This window comes from Macaca mulatta, chromosome X (genome assembly GCF_049350105.2).
Source record: "Macaca mulatta isolate MMU2019108-1 chromosome X, T2T-MMU8v2.0, whole genome shotgun sequence".
Taxonomy (NCBI): domain Eukaryota; kingdom Metazoa; phylum Chordata; class Mammalia; order Primates; family Cercopithecidae; genus Macaca; species Macaca mulatta.
Window position 1 is genome coordinate 107,529,747 of NC_133426.1, and position 15,952 is coordinate 107,545,698.

Consider the following 15,952-nt stretch of genomic DNA (forward strand, 5'->3'; position numbering starts at 1 on the left):
ATATGAAGCCTTGTACATAAGCAGCATTTGACATCTATTAATGCCCTTTTGCACAAGAGGTCAAGAATTGCTTGGGTTCTACCTAGAAATCAAGAGCCTTATTTCTGAGCTAGGTTACTTGGCACCTGTGTTATTTCTCTCTCAAAACTACATAATGGTAGGAGGAGTAAAAGAAAAAGTCCCCGCCTCCCAGAGAAATTGAAGGATCCAGAAAGAAGTGCTTATAGTAGGGAATGTCTTCCCTCACCTCCTGTATGAACATCTCTCTCCTTCCTCCAGTATAGGAGTGTCTACAAAGCTAAAGGAAGGGTTCCTTTGTTACGAGATAGAAAAGTGGTGCCACTTTTAGGATGATTTCTCAGTTCTCTCCTTAGATACTAAACACAAAGGACAAGGGATCAAGCTCAGCAAAGGTATCAGGCATTTAAGGTATCAGGCAGCAATGCGGGAAAAGGCAAATTTTCTTCAATCAGCACAGGATGGTTAGGGAAGAGCATTTATCACTTTGGTTCTTATCCTTCAAGCCATGGGAAAAGCAACAGTGAGTTGGGACATCAGAGACAAAAGCATTTATAGAACTAACAAACACAAACATTTGACAAGTGAGAAAGCTTTATTAAAGCACACGTACATGTCGGGGGGTGGGAAACAAAAGAGCAAGTTACAGCCTGGGATCCCAAGTTATGCCTTCCATTACAATTGCAATCCACACCAAATCAATCTTTGAAAACATTCCTCCATTCGGTTCATACATACAATAGAAACCATTGTAGCTGCCCTTAATCCAGTGTCCTTATAGGAAATCAGTTAGCAGCTGACTCTGTTGAAAGGGATTTCCTCTCTGCTATACACTCCTTCCACACACAACTTTGGCTAGAAACGCTTATAAGAACAGAAAGGTCAGTTTGGATCAGTGAGTACCAGAAGATGAAACTTAGCTCACTAGACCCTTCTTTGAAAAGCCTCAACACACTACACCCATGTAATATGTAGGTCAAATTTAGGAAACAATAGCAAAAACAGGAACTGAAAGCTCATCAAGCAGGAAGTCAGAACCACAGGGAGACTCTGTCTACATTCCCTTAGAGCCCTTAACAGTCCCCAGCCTGGAGAAACACTGGGCCAGTTGAGATAACACTTGGTTCTTCTGACTGACACAGTGGTATGTAGACCATGCTGTCTGATAACACACCCCAGACACAAACACTAAGACAGATGTGGTACATGAGGATGAATATATCTCATCTTTCATTCGAGAAATGAGGAGCTCTCTCTCCAATGACTGCAGTATCAGTTTAAAATACAGAAAATTCAGCATGGGCTGTGAGACATTTTACCCTCAGTCACTCCAGTCCTCTGAGATCAGCTAGAAGCTCTCACTGGGCATGCTCATGACTTTTAGTCAAAATACATTATCTAATTAAAGTGCTTTTCTAAAGCAGCTCCATTATAAGAGTCCCCCAAAGGTCTAGTAAAGATGTCTAGAACTGGAAAAAGCTTGGGAATTCTGTTAGCATTTCAAAGAAAAGCATTAGACCAAAGCAAGGTGGAAACTGCTTAAAAACTAGAACAGTTAAATTTAAAAGCCAAGTTCCAGAAGTTTATCAAGGTAGAAAATAAGTTAAAAGCATAAACCAGAGAGGAGAAAGAGGAAGGAACTACTCACCTCTCCCCCACATTCCTCTGTCTTTAGTAACCCAACCCTGCTTCCCAGAGCCTTAAAACCCAGACTGGTCCTAATGCCAAAGGTAGCCAGGGTTTCCTAGGGAAGTAGGAACAATGATAGCAAGACAGAAGATAAAAGCTTGTTTTAAAAGATGTTTTTAAGTAAACCTTATAAAGACATAAGAAAAAATGGACTCTGAAAATATACTAGATTATACACAGAAACATTTTGAAGAGATGCTTATTCTTGAGACTGCTTTAAAAAGGAGAACAAGTCTGCATCACTCTAGCCAGCATAATGAGATTTGCAGAAAATACATGTTTGTACATGTACACACACACACACACACACACACACACACACATATCTATACACACACATTAAATTATAAATCTTTGCTCTTGGTTTCTTCACTTCCTCTGCCTGGCCCTTGCCAGGGCTGGACCTGCAGAAGAGGACAGGGACTCATAAACCCAGCTTCTGCTTGGCCATTGAGGAACGGAGTTGCAGAGTCCCTTCTGCCCAAGACCCTGGGTACTGTCGCATCTTCTGCCACAGGCTCACTTCTTCCCCAGTCGAGTCCATCCAGTCCACCACTTCCCCATTACTGTTCCCTGAGGAGAAACACCAGAGGAGGCTAAAGAGGGGCCCCACTCTCAGCCCACCAGGGAAGATGGGTTGTACAGCAAGAGTAGCCACCCCATAATAGACAGTTTCCTGTGAAGATGGGCTGATGGGCACAGCAGTCTGGGAAGTGCTCCCTCACCTGTACTCCTGAGACTCTTGTCAAGAGACTCTGGGTTGATGAAATCAGACTCCAAATGGCATGCAGTTACTAGAGACTTTGTATTCTGAGGCTGTTACAGAGTTCTAGCGCCTGACACCTCATGCCAGAGCTACTGCCAAATGTACTTAAACTTTTTCTTTTATTATTATTGTTATTATTATTCTGAGACAGAGTCTCGCTCTGTCACCAGGCTGGAGTGCAGTGGTGTGATCTTGGCTCACTGCAACCTCCGCCTCCTGGGTTCAAGCGATTCTACTGCCTCAGCCTCCAGAGTAGCTGGGACTACAGGCCTGCACCACCACGCCCAGCTAATTTTTTTGTATTTTTAGTAGAGACAGGGTTCACCATGTTGGCCAGGATGGTCTCAGTCTCTTGACCTCATGATCCGCCCACCTCAGCCTCCCAAAGTGCTGGGATTTCAGGCGCGAGCCACCGTGCCCGGCCAACTTTTTTCTTTTAAAGCTAAACACCTTTCCTCTAGCTGCAGACTCCAGGTCAGAAGTGAGGATCATATGTGGCCCCATTCCTATTCTCTTGTATATTCACCCATTAATTCAGCAAACATTTATTGAGTGCCTACTGTGTGCCAGGTACTCTTCTAGGCTCTAGAGATACTAGTAAACAAAGCAGAAAACGTCCCTGTCCTCAGGCAACTTTCATTGGAATAGAGAAGATAGAAAACATACAAGTAAATAAGAGTATTTCAGATAGTGAGATTAACATTATGATGTAAATAAACAGGGTGATGTGTAGTGCCTGATTCAGGACCTACTGTGCAGATAGAGTGGTCTGAGGACTCTCTGAGAAAGTGACATTTGAACCAAGACCTGAAGGATGAGAAGGAACCAGACTTTCCATTGAGAGAAAACAATAATTGCAAAGGTTCTGAAGTGGGAATGAGCTTGGTATATTTGGAGACCAGAAAGTTATGTGGTTGAAGCATAGTGAGCAAGGGGAAGAGTGATATGAGACGGATCAGAAAGGAATAGAGGGCACAGGTTACACAGGGACCTGCAGGCATGGTAAGAACTTTGGATTGTTTTCTAAGCACAACAGAAAGCCACTGAGGGGTTTTAACAGGGGACTGACATGAATTGACTTACATGTGTAAAAACATCAGTCTATATGCTTTATGTTAAATGTTCTGTGTGATTATTAATATGTAAGTGTATTAATATACAAGTGCAGAGACTGGACAGAGGGCAAAGAAGAGGATCCGAGACTAAGCTCTACCAAGCACCAACATTTAGAGTTTGGGTATAGAATGCAGCAACTACAAAGAAAACTGAGAAGGGGTGAGCAGTAACTTAAAAGGGAATCAGAATGCAGTGTCAATAGAAGTTCAGTGTTTCAAGTGAAGAGGAGTGATCTACTATGTTAAATAGTGCTGAAAATTCTAGTGAGATGAGAACACCACTTTGGCAAGAGCAACTGCTCAGCAGAGTGATGGGACAAAAGCAGATCACAGTGAAGGAGAGCTGAAGGAGAGGTGAGAAGTGGAGACAATTCTTTCTAAGAAACTAGAAGGGCAACATGTGGTCAAGGGAAGGTTTATTTTTGTTTCATAAGATTGGAAATACCAGAGCATATCTGTATTCACCACTGGTAGGTAGGGAGGATGAAACTGAGAGATGAAGATTATAGAAGTGAGGTCATTGAGAAGGGTGGGGGGAGGTGGCCCAGAGCACTTGGAGAGAGCTTGGCTTTTGCTAGCAAGGACCCTTGTTTCATTATTAACAGGAGGGAAGATGGAATGTATAGGTACATACATATAGGCAGGTTTGTAGATTTTTTTGGTGGGAAGATTATGGAGTTCCTGGCAATCAGGGTTACATTTGTCTGTGCATATATCAGTGTATGAGCTCAGCCTTCCCCTAGTCCTGGCACATAGTAGGCACTCAATAAGTATTGGCTGAATGTTAACTGAAAGGAAAGAAGACAACTGTCATCACAGAGGAGCTTTGTGTTGGGGGGCTGGGGGTGGTAATAGGAGTCAAACAGACAAGAAGCCTTCAAACAAGTGAGGATGAGGGAGGGGATCTCACCAGTGCCAACACCCAGCCTGACCCCTCCCAGGAAGTCATTGCTGGCCAGGGGCTCCCGGTCCCACACAGTCAGTTCCAGGCACATATGTTGTAGATCTTCCAGCCTCACACCATTGTAGACAAACGTATGGTTGTAGTGAGGATTCAGAGTCTTCTTCATCACAGGAGTTTTACGTTTACTGGCCTTGTTCCTCATGGGAAGGAGGTATCTGGCAGAGGGTGGGGAGTAATCAATAGCCTACTCAAAGCTGGCAGTTATCTCTCTAAATTCCCCTTTCCCCTACCACAGGTCTAGCCCAGGAAGATGAACCCACATCCAGATCCTAGTACACACGCCCCTCCTTGAATCTGCTGAAGCAGAGTTCCCACTATCTCTACTAGATCATTCACCTGATTCAATTCCTTTAACCTAGACAGAAAATGAATGTAATAGTATTAGTGAGGCTATTCTGTGCTCCACTGAAAATGGGTTTTAAATATTTGGCTCTGTTTCTACTAGACAATTTATCTCTTTAAATAAAACCAACAGTAATATCTATAAGCTTAACCAAACATGATTTCTAGATAAATTAAGTCAAATCTGTCATTTGGGGAAAGCTTAAAAATTGTGGGAAACAAAGCCCTGAGCTCCCAAATCTAGACAGTCAGAAGGCACAGGTTTTTACCCAGAATTAATTAAGAGCATGAGTCAGACAAAAGTCAGAACCTGTCTACAACTCTCTTATTTGGAATATCAAGTCTACAGCCCAGTCCAAACTGGGCTCAGAGCAGTGCAAAGGTGGTGGAGGTTTTGTCATTACCTAATTTCAGGAACAAATTTTGTTGCCGGGAGTGGTAAGACACACTGGATAATATCCACAGAGAAAGTTAAATTGGGTTCTTCTCTTAGCTCTCTTGTTCTGAAACTGGTTAGTTTGGGGCTGGTCTAGGGACTCACCCCTTGACAAAGCTGTCTGAAGTCCCTCCTGCTTTGGCAGCCGTCAAGTTCTTGGCTTCTTTGATCCACACCTGGAGCTCTCCCCCTTCCCCACCTTTACCTGCAAGGGATGTCAGCCATAGCAAGTGAGCCCCTTACACTTCTAGGTTTATCTTCTAGGTTTAGCTTTGTTTATGCAGCACTTTCTTTCCTTGCTCCTAAAGGCAGCGAGCTCCATAACAGAACCATGCCTGTCCTGTTTCCTCAGTGCCTAGCACAGTGCCTGCCAGTAAGCAATAGGCGCTGTATTAATAACAACCACAATATCAATAAATGCCTATTGAAAACTGGCTATGTGCCAGATACCATGTTAAGCATTTAATTCTCAAAACAACTCTAGGAGAGTCACACTATTTTGGTCCTCATTTTGTACATGAGAAAATTGAGGTTTAGAGACATAAAGTTGCCTGATATTTGTTCAATTATTTAAAAAAGAGGGAACTCCGTTTGAGTTCTTGATTCCACCCCTACTTCACAGGACACACCAGGCATCATCAATTTCAATCCCCACCTCCCAATTGAAATATCTCTTTCTCCACTAGTCCCTAACCCTCAGTCTAAATATATACTAATCTCATCTCTTTGAAAAAGTACTTCTAAAAGAAAAGCTCCCTTTAACCTTATCTCTTCTTCAAGCTATTATCCATGTCTCTACTTTCTTTCACCATCAATTATCCTGAGGGAAAAAAAGTCCACACTTACCACCTCTACTTCTTTGCCCATTCACTCACCCTAGTTTCTAGTGAAATCTGGTTTCTGCTTTCACTGATCCACTGAAAATGCAATCTAATGCCAATTGGCCATGTCTTCTCAGACCTCATCTGGTCTGACCTCCCTGTAGTATTTCAATACTGTTGATAACCCCCGCCCCTTCTTCTTGAAGCTCTCTCCTGATAACCTTTTACTTCACTGGTGCTTCTTTCTCTCTTCATGCTTCAAAATGTTGCTGATCTCTCTGGTTCTATACTTGCCTCTCTTCTCTAGTCATTCTACATACCCTCATTGGGGATATCATCGATTCCCCCCAAACCTTCTAGATGTGACTCTGCCAAAGGTGTATTTTTTCAAAGAACTTAGGCGACACATTGCCAGTGGATCAAGTGAAACTCTTTATGTTCAAGGCCCTCTTCAGTCAGGCTCCCACCTCATGTCCAATTCCAGCCCCACACCCACATCTAGTGTACCAAAACTCCAGTCCCACTAAAATAAGGGACACACTCACAACCCCACATTTACCATGCCTTTTTAAAACCTTTGCTTATGTTATCCCCTCTTCTAAAAATGCTCTTCTCTCCTCATCCTGCTCCTTTTCTGTCTGGTAAAGTTTTAAGATCCAGTTTTAATGTTACTTCTTCAAAACTCTCCCAAATGTAACCAGACATAATTGACGGCTCCTATATCTGTGTCCTTTTAGCACATGACAGTATTTCTTGCCAAAACTTAAGCTCTTCAAGGGAAAGCAAATATGTTTTACTCATCTACACAACCGTAGTCACTAACCCAGTGGCTGGCATGTTGAATTATTCTTCCCCAGCTTTCAACTTCCTGTCCTTCATACTTTACCACCTCTCCCAGCCACCCTTCTCAGCCCCAAAGTTTCTGTTCTCTTCTGCCCTCTTAGTAGCTTGCCACAGCTGGACCAAGACCAAGTCCATTTAATAGCCTAAAAAAAGAAAAGAATGCCAACCCTAAGGCATTCTCTTCTGGTTGGAAAAACGCAGAGAGGCTTCCTTAGTAAAGGAACCTCCCTAGCAGATCCAGGGAGCACCCCAATCTGGTCTCTTCAACAGTGCTAGCCAGTAGCAAGCACCGGCCTCGCACAGATCCTGTGCAGAAGACTGACAGCTAAATCCAGGACCCCAAAGAAAACTCACTCTTTTTCCGGTCACCTCCAACAGGGGGTTTGGAGGCTGGGATGTATTTCAATGAAACCACCAACTCGCCTTTGTGTGATGGCAAGCCAGTCGGGGACTCAGCACTGATCTGAAACACAGGGAAACCCAACAGGTCAAGCTGGGTCTCTCAGGAATTGCTGGGACTTCTCCCTGAGAAAATTCTAAAATTACCCCCCAAGAACAGCATCAGGGCAAAAGAGGATCCTTCTTCATATGAATATAATCCAGGGTCCCTAGGCCATGGCAGCCACAGGTTTCTGTGGCAGTTTCTTTATAAGGAAACAGGGCAGAACCAACAAAGAGTCTTCTGCAATACCCACTATTATGCCACTTTGGGGGTATAGTTACTCTATTCCAAATACTCTCAAAGATCTTCAGGCAAGGTTGCCATACAAACTCATGAAGGACTGACAGCATGACGGAGAATCTTGCTACCAGCATTGTTAGTAATAGCCAAAAAGTGGAAACGACCTAAATGTCAATCAATATAGAAAGAGTTAAATGAATAATTGTAGTGTCCTTGTATGGCATATGGCACGCAATCATCAAAAAAGAATGCAGTGAATCTGTACATGCTGACATGGAAAGATATTCAAGACATAGGGTCAAGTCAACAAAGCAAGATGCAGAAAAATGTTCCACTTATATTAAAATATATTCATATTTGTATATGTGACTATAAATGTATGTAAATAACGATTACCATTATCACTTATGTTAGCCCTTACTATGTGCTAGGCACTGTTATAAGTACTTTGGGTGTATCATTTTGTTTGATGACTGTCTCTATGAGATAGGTACTATTATCCCCATTTTACAAGTGATGGAAGAGAGGAACAGAGAAGCTAAGTAACTCGCCCAAGGTCACACAGTTAGTAATCAGCAGAGCCAAGATTCAAATTCAGACAGACTGGTTCCAGAGTCCATGCTTTTAAACACTATACCACACTGCATAGAAAAACCCAGGATACGAACAAACTTATCAATGTTTCCTCTAGGGAGGGAACAGAATAGGGAAATGAAAGACGATGTTCCCCTTTTTACTCAAATAAACATTTAGTGTCTTTTTAATGTGAATAGTTCATATCATTTGTATGGTATTTCAAATACTTTGTATTTTTAAAAAGAGGGCTTGTTGGGGGGAAAAAAAGAGAGAAAGAGGGCTTTCAGCCAGGGGCAGTGGCTCACATTTGTAATCCCAGCACTTTGGGAGGCTGAGGTGGGCAAATGCTTGAGTCCAGGAGTTCAAGACCAGCCTGGGCAACATACCAAAACCCCGTCTCTACAAAAAACACAAAAATCAGCCGACTGGGTGGTGTGGGCCTATAATCCCAGCTACTTGGGAGGCTGAGGCATGAGAATCACTTGAACCCGGGAGGCAGAGGTTGCAGTGAGCCAAGATCGTGCCACCGCACTCCAGCCTGGGTGACAGAGCCAGACCCTGTCCCTCCCCCCAAAAAAAGAAAAAAGGAGGGCTTGCAAGGAGTTGAAGGATAGGTGAAACTCTGTTACACGAATTTGAATATGCCACAATTATAAATTTTGCATTTATGTAAATTACCTTTGATCAATGTCTGTCTCTACCACTAGAGTCGAAGTGCCAAGAGACAGAAATCAAGCCTATTTTTGTTCATCCTAGTATGCCCAACACTTAGCAAAGTATCTGGCACATAGTAGGTGCTCCACAAATATTTACTGAATGAATGTAAGAGTGAACGAATGAATTTCTGGGATGAGCAGCAAGTGGCCTATTGTCTTTGGCTTTGATTGGCAGAACTGGTTTACTCTACTGGATCTCTCTGCATGACTTTGTTCCTTATGCTTTAGTATCCAGAGCATGAGCTGATGCAGACTAAAGGTGCCCTTTCACCTGCTTGTTTTGTTTTTGTTTTTGTTTTTGTTCTTGTTTTTGTTTTTGTTTGAGACAGGGTTTCACTCCCACAGCCCAGGCAGGTTGGAATGCAATGGTGCAATCTCAGCTAACTGCAATCTCTGCCTCCCAAGCTCAAGTGATTCTCCAGCGTCAGCCTCCCAAGTAGCTGGGACTACAGGCGCACACCACCACACCCAGCTAATTTTTGTAGAGGTGGGGTTTTGCCAGGTTGCCCAGGCTGGTCCAAAACTCCTGAGCTCAAGTGATTTGCCTACCTCAGCCTCCCAAAGTGCTGGGATTACAAGCAAGAGCCACCGCACTTGGCCTTGCCTGTGTTAATTGGGGTTCCTCTAACCTAGGTCCTCACCAATGCTAGGAAGGCATAATCCCCACAGGTTTGGATCAACATACCACATACCCAGAACACACAGTTTAATATATGTGAGAGAGACAAAAGAATCAGGAGGTAGATGCAGGCAAGGGAAAACTGAATACGAGCAAATGGATTGCTAGGGAAAAAACAAAAACAAAACCAGAATCAACAAATGTAGAAGTTAAAATCGATATATAATATGGGAGTGGTCTTTCCGTTGTTTATAAAATGTCTACACAATTTATTCATTTCTAGAAAATTAATTTTTTAGAAAAGTTCTGTGAGTTTCAGTGGATGCTTAAAAATTGGAGTTTAGCATTAGCTAGAAACTGGCATATTTATTTTAGTAGCACATTTTTATTCTGGCTCCAAATATTTGCAAAGAGCAAATACCTCCATGTTAATGTGATTTCTTCTCTTTATATAAAACAGTTTCATGGCAGTAGTTCATGATGATTTACAGTGACATTTCCAATATAATTATATTGACTGTAGAGAATGACTTGGGTGCCAAATGGTTAAGAAATTCTAAATTTGTAATAATATGTTATAGTTTGGTAATAATTTCTTTCCTGTCTTTTTACTGATGTATAATATTTGTATGTATTTATGGGGTACATGTGATATTTTGTTACATCCATCATTTTGAACATTTATCATTTCTTTGCATTGGAAACATTTCAAATCTTCTAGTTATTTTGAAATACACATATTTTTGTTGACTATAGTCATCCTACTGTGCTACTGAACGAATTCCTGTTTTTATTAGTATTTAAAGGGACAAATTTAATGTTGTCACTATTTTTTTTTTTGCAAGGGCAACAGCTATCAAAATATTGGATGTATATTTCCTTTCACTCAGCAATTCCACCAACAGGAATTTCTCTGACAGTTACATTCACAAAAGAAGACCAAGATATATTACAGCATAGTCTTAAGAGCGAAAAAGAATTCAAACAACTTAAATGCCTATTAGTCGGGGAATGGTAAATAAATTATAATACAGGCACATGAAAAAACACTATGCAGCAGCAATTAAAATGAGATAGATCTGTATGTGATGGCACAAAAGGATGCCCATGATATATTGTTAAATGAAAAAACAAAGATGTGTACAATGAGGTACATGTGAGCCCACTTGTGTAAAAAAAGAAAAAATATACATGTAAATACACGGATGCATATCTGTGCTGCTTAATACAAAATTTCTTTTTCTTTTTTCTTTCTTTTTTTTTTTGAGATGGAGTTTCACTCTGTTGCCCAGACTGGAGTGCAAAGGCGCAATCTTGGATTACTGCAACCTCCGCCTCCTGGGTTCAAGCGATTCTCCTGCCTCAGCCTCCCAAGTAGCTGGGATTACAGGCTTGAGCCACCACGCCCAGCTAATTTTTTTGCATATAGTAGAGACGGGGTTTCACCATGTTGGTCAGGCTGGTCTCGAACTCCTGACCTCAGGTGTTCCGCCTGCCTCCACCTCCCAATGTGCTGGGATTACAGGCGTGAGCCACCACACCCAGCCATAAAAAATTTATAGAAGGATACACAAGTAGCATTAACACTGGTTATTTCTAAGGAATGGAACCTACTTTCCTTTTAATATACTTTATGTTGTTTTAATTTCGAACCATGTGTACATAAGTCCTTTTTTGCTTATTTTTTTTAATATGGTAAAAAGTTCAAATGCTTAAAAAGGGGATATAGAGAAAACTAAATATTCCTTCTACCTCAGTCTCCATTCCTAGAGGCAGCCACTATGACTAGTTTCTCATCTAACTTCCCAAAGATAGTCTATGGACCATGTAAAACCATCCCACATTTAAAACGCTAGTGTAAAAAAAATTAAAGATGAACTTTGTTATGCCATTGTATAGTTCTGATAATCAAGAAGTTGCTGAATAAGTCCTCTGTTTTAGCAGTTTCTTCTTAGCCAGATGATTTCCCTACATTATTTTATAAGTTAAGGGACTCATCTAGTTGGCCAGTGACAGAACCAGGATTCCAATACAGGTCTACACTCAGATCCCAGGCATGATTATGCCATACTGCTACACTCTGGCCCGAGGTGCCATCTCCAAAGTAATATTTCCCTGGCCTCTGTAACCAAGAGCATAGCAATTGGAGCTCCATGAATTGCTTTACTTCCCATTTGGAAGTAAAGCGGTGGCTTGGCAAAAGGATACAGATTAGGATATACACAGAAGGTTAGCTTGGAGAAGAGGTGCGAGTTAGGATGTTAGGATACACCCAGATTCTGGAAGGTTAGGAGACAAAGCTTGATACACATATGAAAATTTTTTCAAAGCAACACCATGGCTTCATACTTTGCCTGGTTTACACAGAACTCACACTTGATATAGAAATGCCTCTGAAATTGCTGTCAAACTCAGAAACAGCAGCAGGGGGCACTAGAACTCCAGAGAAGACTACATTCAAAGACGCTACCAACATAGACCAGCAGAGGCTACTGCAGACAATTCTACCTCAGATCCAAACTGCAGGAGTTGTTAAAGCAGACTACCTTTCCATGTAAAGGGAGGCAATGATCCAGTTTCTTATCAAGCTTCCAGGAATCCATCTGGATCTCTGCCTCTCCAAGGAAAGTGTTTCTGCCAAAACGGCCATGATGCCAAACTGAGAACTGCAGGGTCCTCTGAGTCAGGAGAGATTCTGGGATCTCATACTGTGAAGGGAAAGTAGAAGCCCAAGATGATTAGTTTAGGGTAATTCTTCAGACAAGATTATTCCAAAACCTGAGCAACCATTCCTGAAGTCACTAGTCCTGAATACCAAATTACTTTATATTCCCTAAGCACTTTGAGTTTCCTGACTCAAAGCCTCAACTTAACCCATTTTATAAAAACCTACCATATTCCATAGAAGGACCTGGAAAATTAATTTTTTCTTGAGTGGATGAGATAACACTGGATCGTCCAAAAAGAACTGCCAAGGAGACGCCTTATCTCAAATGTCTTTTTAAAATGAGATTTGTGGTCATGTGAATCTCCAACTTCACAACAATCCAGGAAAGGCAGATCGCCTTTGTTCTCTTCACTGGGAGTTCAGGATGTGAACAGATACCCGATGTATCCTCAGACACAGATATGGCCCACTGAAATCCGTGTCACCTGGCCATGTTGCAGAGGAATAGCTACAGCTTAGGGCACAAGACAGAACAAGTTCTCTTACCCTTGGGGTCTAGATACTTACCCTGAGGGTCTCATCATATAGTGGATTAATGGTGTCCCGCTTGATGCTGGTTTTTCTTTTTCCTTGGCGGGACTTGTCAGGCAGAAGGTAAGTCTTCACATATCTAGAAACCAAAGAGAGTACTGAGTAATTTGCTGGCTTTTCTCAAGCCTGCTTTTCACTTTCCTGCTCTCCATATAAATATGCCATGGTGACATGTGATGACAAAAAAGTCACCTCAAGCCCTCTTAGACATGCCATTCTTGCTTTTTCCCAATCCTGGTTCTTTTCCTACATCACACCTCCCTGCTCCCCCAGAAACAGATAAGCTCTGTTCGAGAGTGCCCAGACAGATGCCGGGGTCTGGTCTCTGGTCTCAGAGCATCAGTCAGGTTCCAGAAGCACTCACGGGTTAGAGCGCTTCTTGGCTTCATCAGCATAGGCCAGCTGATGGCACTCCTTCACATGGACAACCAGACTCTGGGTTTGCTGCTCATACTTCAGGGAAAAGGCAATCCTGCCAGTCACAAAGATGTTCCCGAAATCACCAGCTTCACTGTAGATGCTCATCATGCTGCCGATTGTACTCTGAAGATAAAGCACCCACGAACATCTGGGGAAGGCACACTCCCCCGCCCACATCACTCACATCTTCCCTCATGATAAAGCCACAGTCACTCAACAGAAGTTTCAGAAGCCCCTGCAATAAGCCAGTGCTGCTGACATTCCTTGACCCAGAGGGTAAGAGAGAACTACCAGCACTTACAACTGTTCAGGTGAATAAATCAGCTCATGGCTCACCTACCTCTTAGCTTCTCTTCCTCTCCTCTTTTTACAAATGTTAGTGTTCATTTTCACCTGCCCCAGGAGGTGGGCAGGGAGCAGAGGCAAGGCGCAGGTAAGTCCATTTGGGGAATGCGTTATATACACTAAAACACCAGCTAGAAGGGGGCTAGTCACTAACTAAAACAAGGTGCCTTAATTATCTGTGGGTTTCTCTTATCCACTTTATGTCTATCAGGGCCTATAGAGAAAAGAGATTTGGCCAGAATTGGAAGTGAGTGGGAGGGAGGAAACCCCACCAGAAGTGAAAAGGCACCTTCCTCTCTGGTAGTAATCGGTCATGTGAGCTGACATTCTCTTCCCATGTGTGAGTGTGAACAAATTCTGTTCACCCTTGTTCCTATTTCCCTAAATATCAATCTTCATGCTTATGACAGAACCAGGCCCTGATTCTTAAATGTTCCTTTAACTTCATTATCCTGACTGGTATTACTACTTGTTAACCATACCCTGATGTCGATTAACCCTGCCAGAGCCCCTTTCATGACAGTCACTTTCCTCTAATGTTGAGAATTTGGAATGGGCTATGATGACGAAATCTGATCTTGCTCACTTCATAGCCTGGGTACCCCTTCAGAGGATAAGTTAAGGTTATTGTTCACAAAGCTGTGATGAAAAATGTCCCAAGCCTTAATTATCCAATGTCATAATCTCCAGGTGGGGACTCAGGAAGTCACCTAGATGTACGCTAAGCACCTATAGTCTAAACTGAGGATAGGAACAAACAAATGATCTTACTTACCTGAAAAGAGTGACTAGGATGGTTTCCCCAGGTTCCGAGTCTGCTCTAGGGAGGTGCTTCTTTTCTTCCTAGTACCCCAACATGCCTGTAACCACAGACCTAATAGAACTTACCATGGAGGAACCACTTTGCATGCTGCTTCTGGCCAGCTTCTGGCGATGTAACTTCACTAGGTGGTCAATGTCTTCTTCTTCCTCCTCTTCCTGGAACAATAAATGTAGATTCAGAGTTAATAAAAGAAAGACTTTTCTTTAGCTTCAAAGAATAATATCTTTCCTTTAAAGCTCTGAGTTGTCGTGTGTATGCATATGCACATATACTTCTTTTTTTTCTTTTTTTCTTTTCTTTTCTTTTTTTTTTTTTTTGAGACGGAGTCCCACTTTTGTTGCCCAGGCTGGAGTACAATGGCGCAATCTCAGTTCACCGCAACCTCTGCCTCCTGGGTTCAAGCAATTCTCCCTGCCGCAGCCTCCAGAGTAGCTGAGATTACAGGCACCCGCCACCACAACCGGCTAATTTTTGTATTTTTAGTATAAACGGGGTTTCTCCATGTTGGCCAGGCTGGTCTCGAACTCCTGACCTCAGGTGATCCACCTGCCTTGGCCTCCCAAAGTGCTGACATCACAGGCGTGAGCCACCGTGCCCGGCCTCATATCCTTCTTTTTACATGTCTTCCCATTTCAGGGTTCCCAGCTCTATTCCAACCATCCTTCTCATATCTCAAAAGAATAAGATAAGAATATTTAATGTTTTTCATAGAAGCTATAACTCTTTTCCATTTGACTTTCCCCAACCCTCTTTACATTTTAATCAAAAGAAGTATTTATTTGAGCCCCAGCCATATATCCAGCAATTTATTAGAAAATAAAAGAGATGGCCAGGTGTGGTGGCTCACGTCTGTAATTCCAGCACTTTGAGAGGCAGAGGCGGGTAGATCACTTGAGCCCAGGAGTTCCAGACCAGGCTGGGAACACAGTGAGACCCCCATCTCTCAAAAAAAAAGAAAAAAAAAAGTAGCCGGGTATGATGGTTCACGCCTATAGTCCCAGCTACTCAGGAGGCTGAGGTGGGAGGATAGCTTGAGCTCAGGAGTTCAAGGTGGCACTGAGCTATAATTGTGCTACTACACTCCAGTCTGGGCAACAGAGTGAGATGCTCTCTCTTAAAAAAAAAAAAAAAAAATTGGGAGGCCGAGGCAGGTGGATCACCTGAGGTCAGGAGTTTGCGACCAGCCTGGGTCACCTGGCCAACATGGTGAAACCCCATCTCTACTAAAAATACAAAAAATTACCCGGGCATGGTGGCGCACACCTGTAATCCCAGCTACTCAGGTGAGACAGGAGAATTGCTTGAACCCAGGAGGTGGAAGTTGCAGTGAGCCAAAATCATGCCATTGCACTCCAGCCTGAGAAACAAGAGCGAAACTCCGTCTCAAAAAAAAAAAAAAAAAAAAGAAAGAAAGAAAAAGAAAACAGAAAAAAAAAGAGATAGCAAAGACAGTCCTTTCCTTTAGAAACTTGGGGGTATCAAGTTTCATGTTGCCTTTTCCTAAATAATTAAATAGGT

At 42.5% G+C, this 15,952-nt stretch overlaps 1 protein-coding gene across 10 annotated transcripts in view; it reads right to left on the reverse strand.

The window, feature by feature from the left end:
* Nucleotides 1-594: 594 nt before the first annotated feature.
* The window catches only part of SYTL4 (synaptotagmin like 4), a 55,749-nt gene continuing 40,391 nt past the window's right edge, over nt 595-15,952 (reverse strand). For 4 of the 10 annotated variants that reach the window (XM_028842251.2, XM_077989167.1, XM_077989168.1 and 1 more), the window contains 8 exons: nt 14,500-14,589; nt 13,211-13,389; nt 12,823-12,925; nt 12,134-12,295; nt 7,349-7,457; nt 5,436-5,535; nt 4,499-4,707; nt 595-2,280 (listed from right to left, as the gene is read on the reverse strand). In XM_028842251.2, the coding sequence (XP_028698084.1) occupies nt 2,132-2,280; nt 4,499-4,707; nt 5,436-5,535; nt 7,349-7,457; nt 12,134-12,295; nt 12,823-12,925; nt 13,211-13,389; nt 14,500-14,589 (1,101 nt within the window). In that variant the 3' untranslated portion in view covers nt 595-2,131. Of the gene's footprint in view, nt 2,281-4,169; nt 4,708-5,435; nt 5,536-7,348; nt 7,458-12,133; nt 12,296-12,822; nt 12,926-13,210; nt 13,390-14,499; nt 14,590-15,952 lie in introns of those variants that run through there. The other 6 variants (XM_077989171.1, XM_077989172.1, XM_077989169.1 and 3 more) reach the window with 4 other exon arrangements.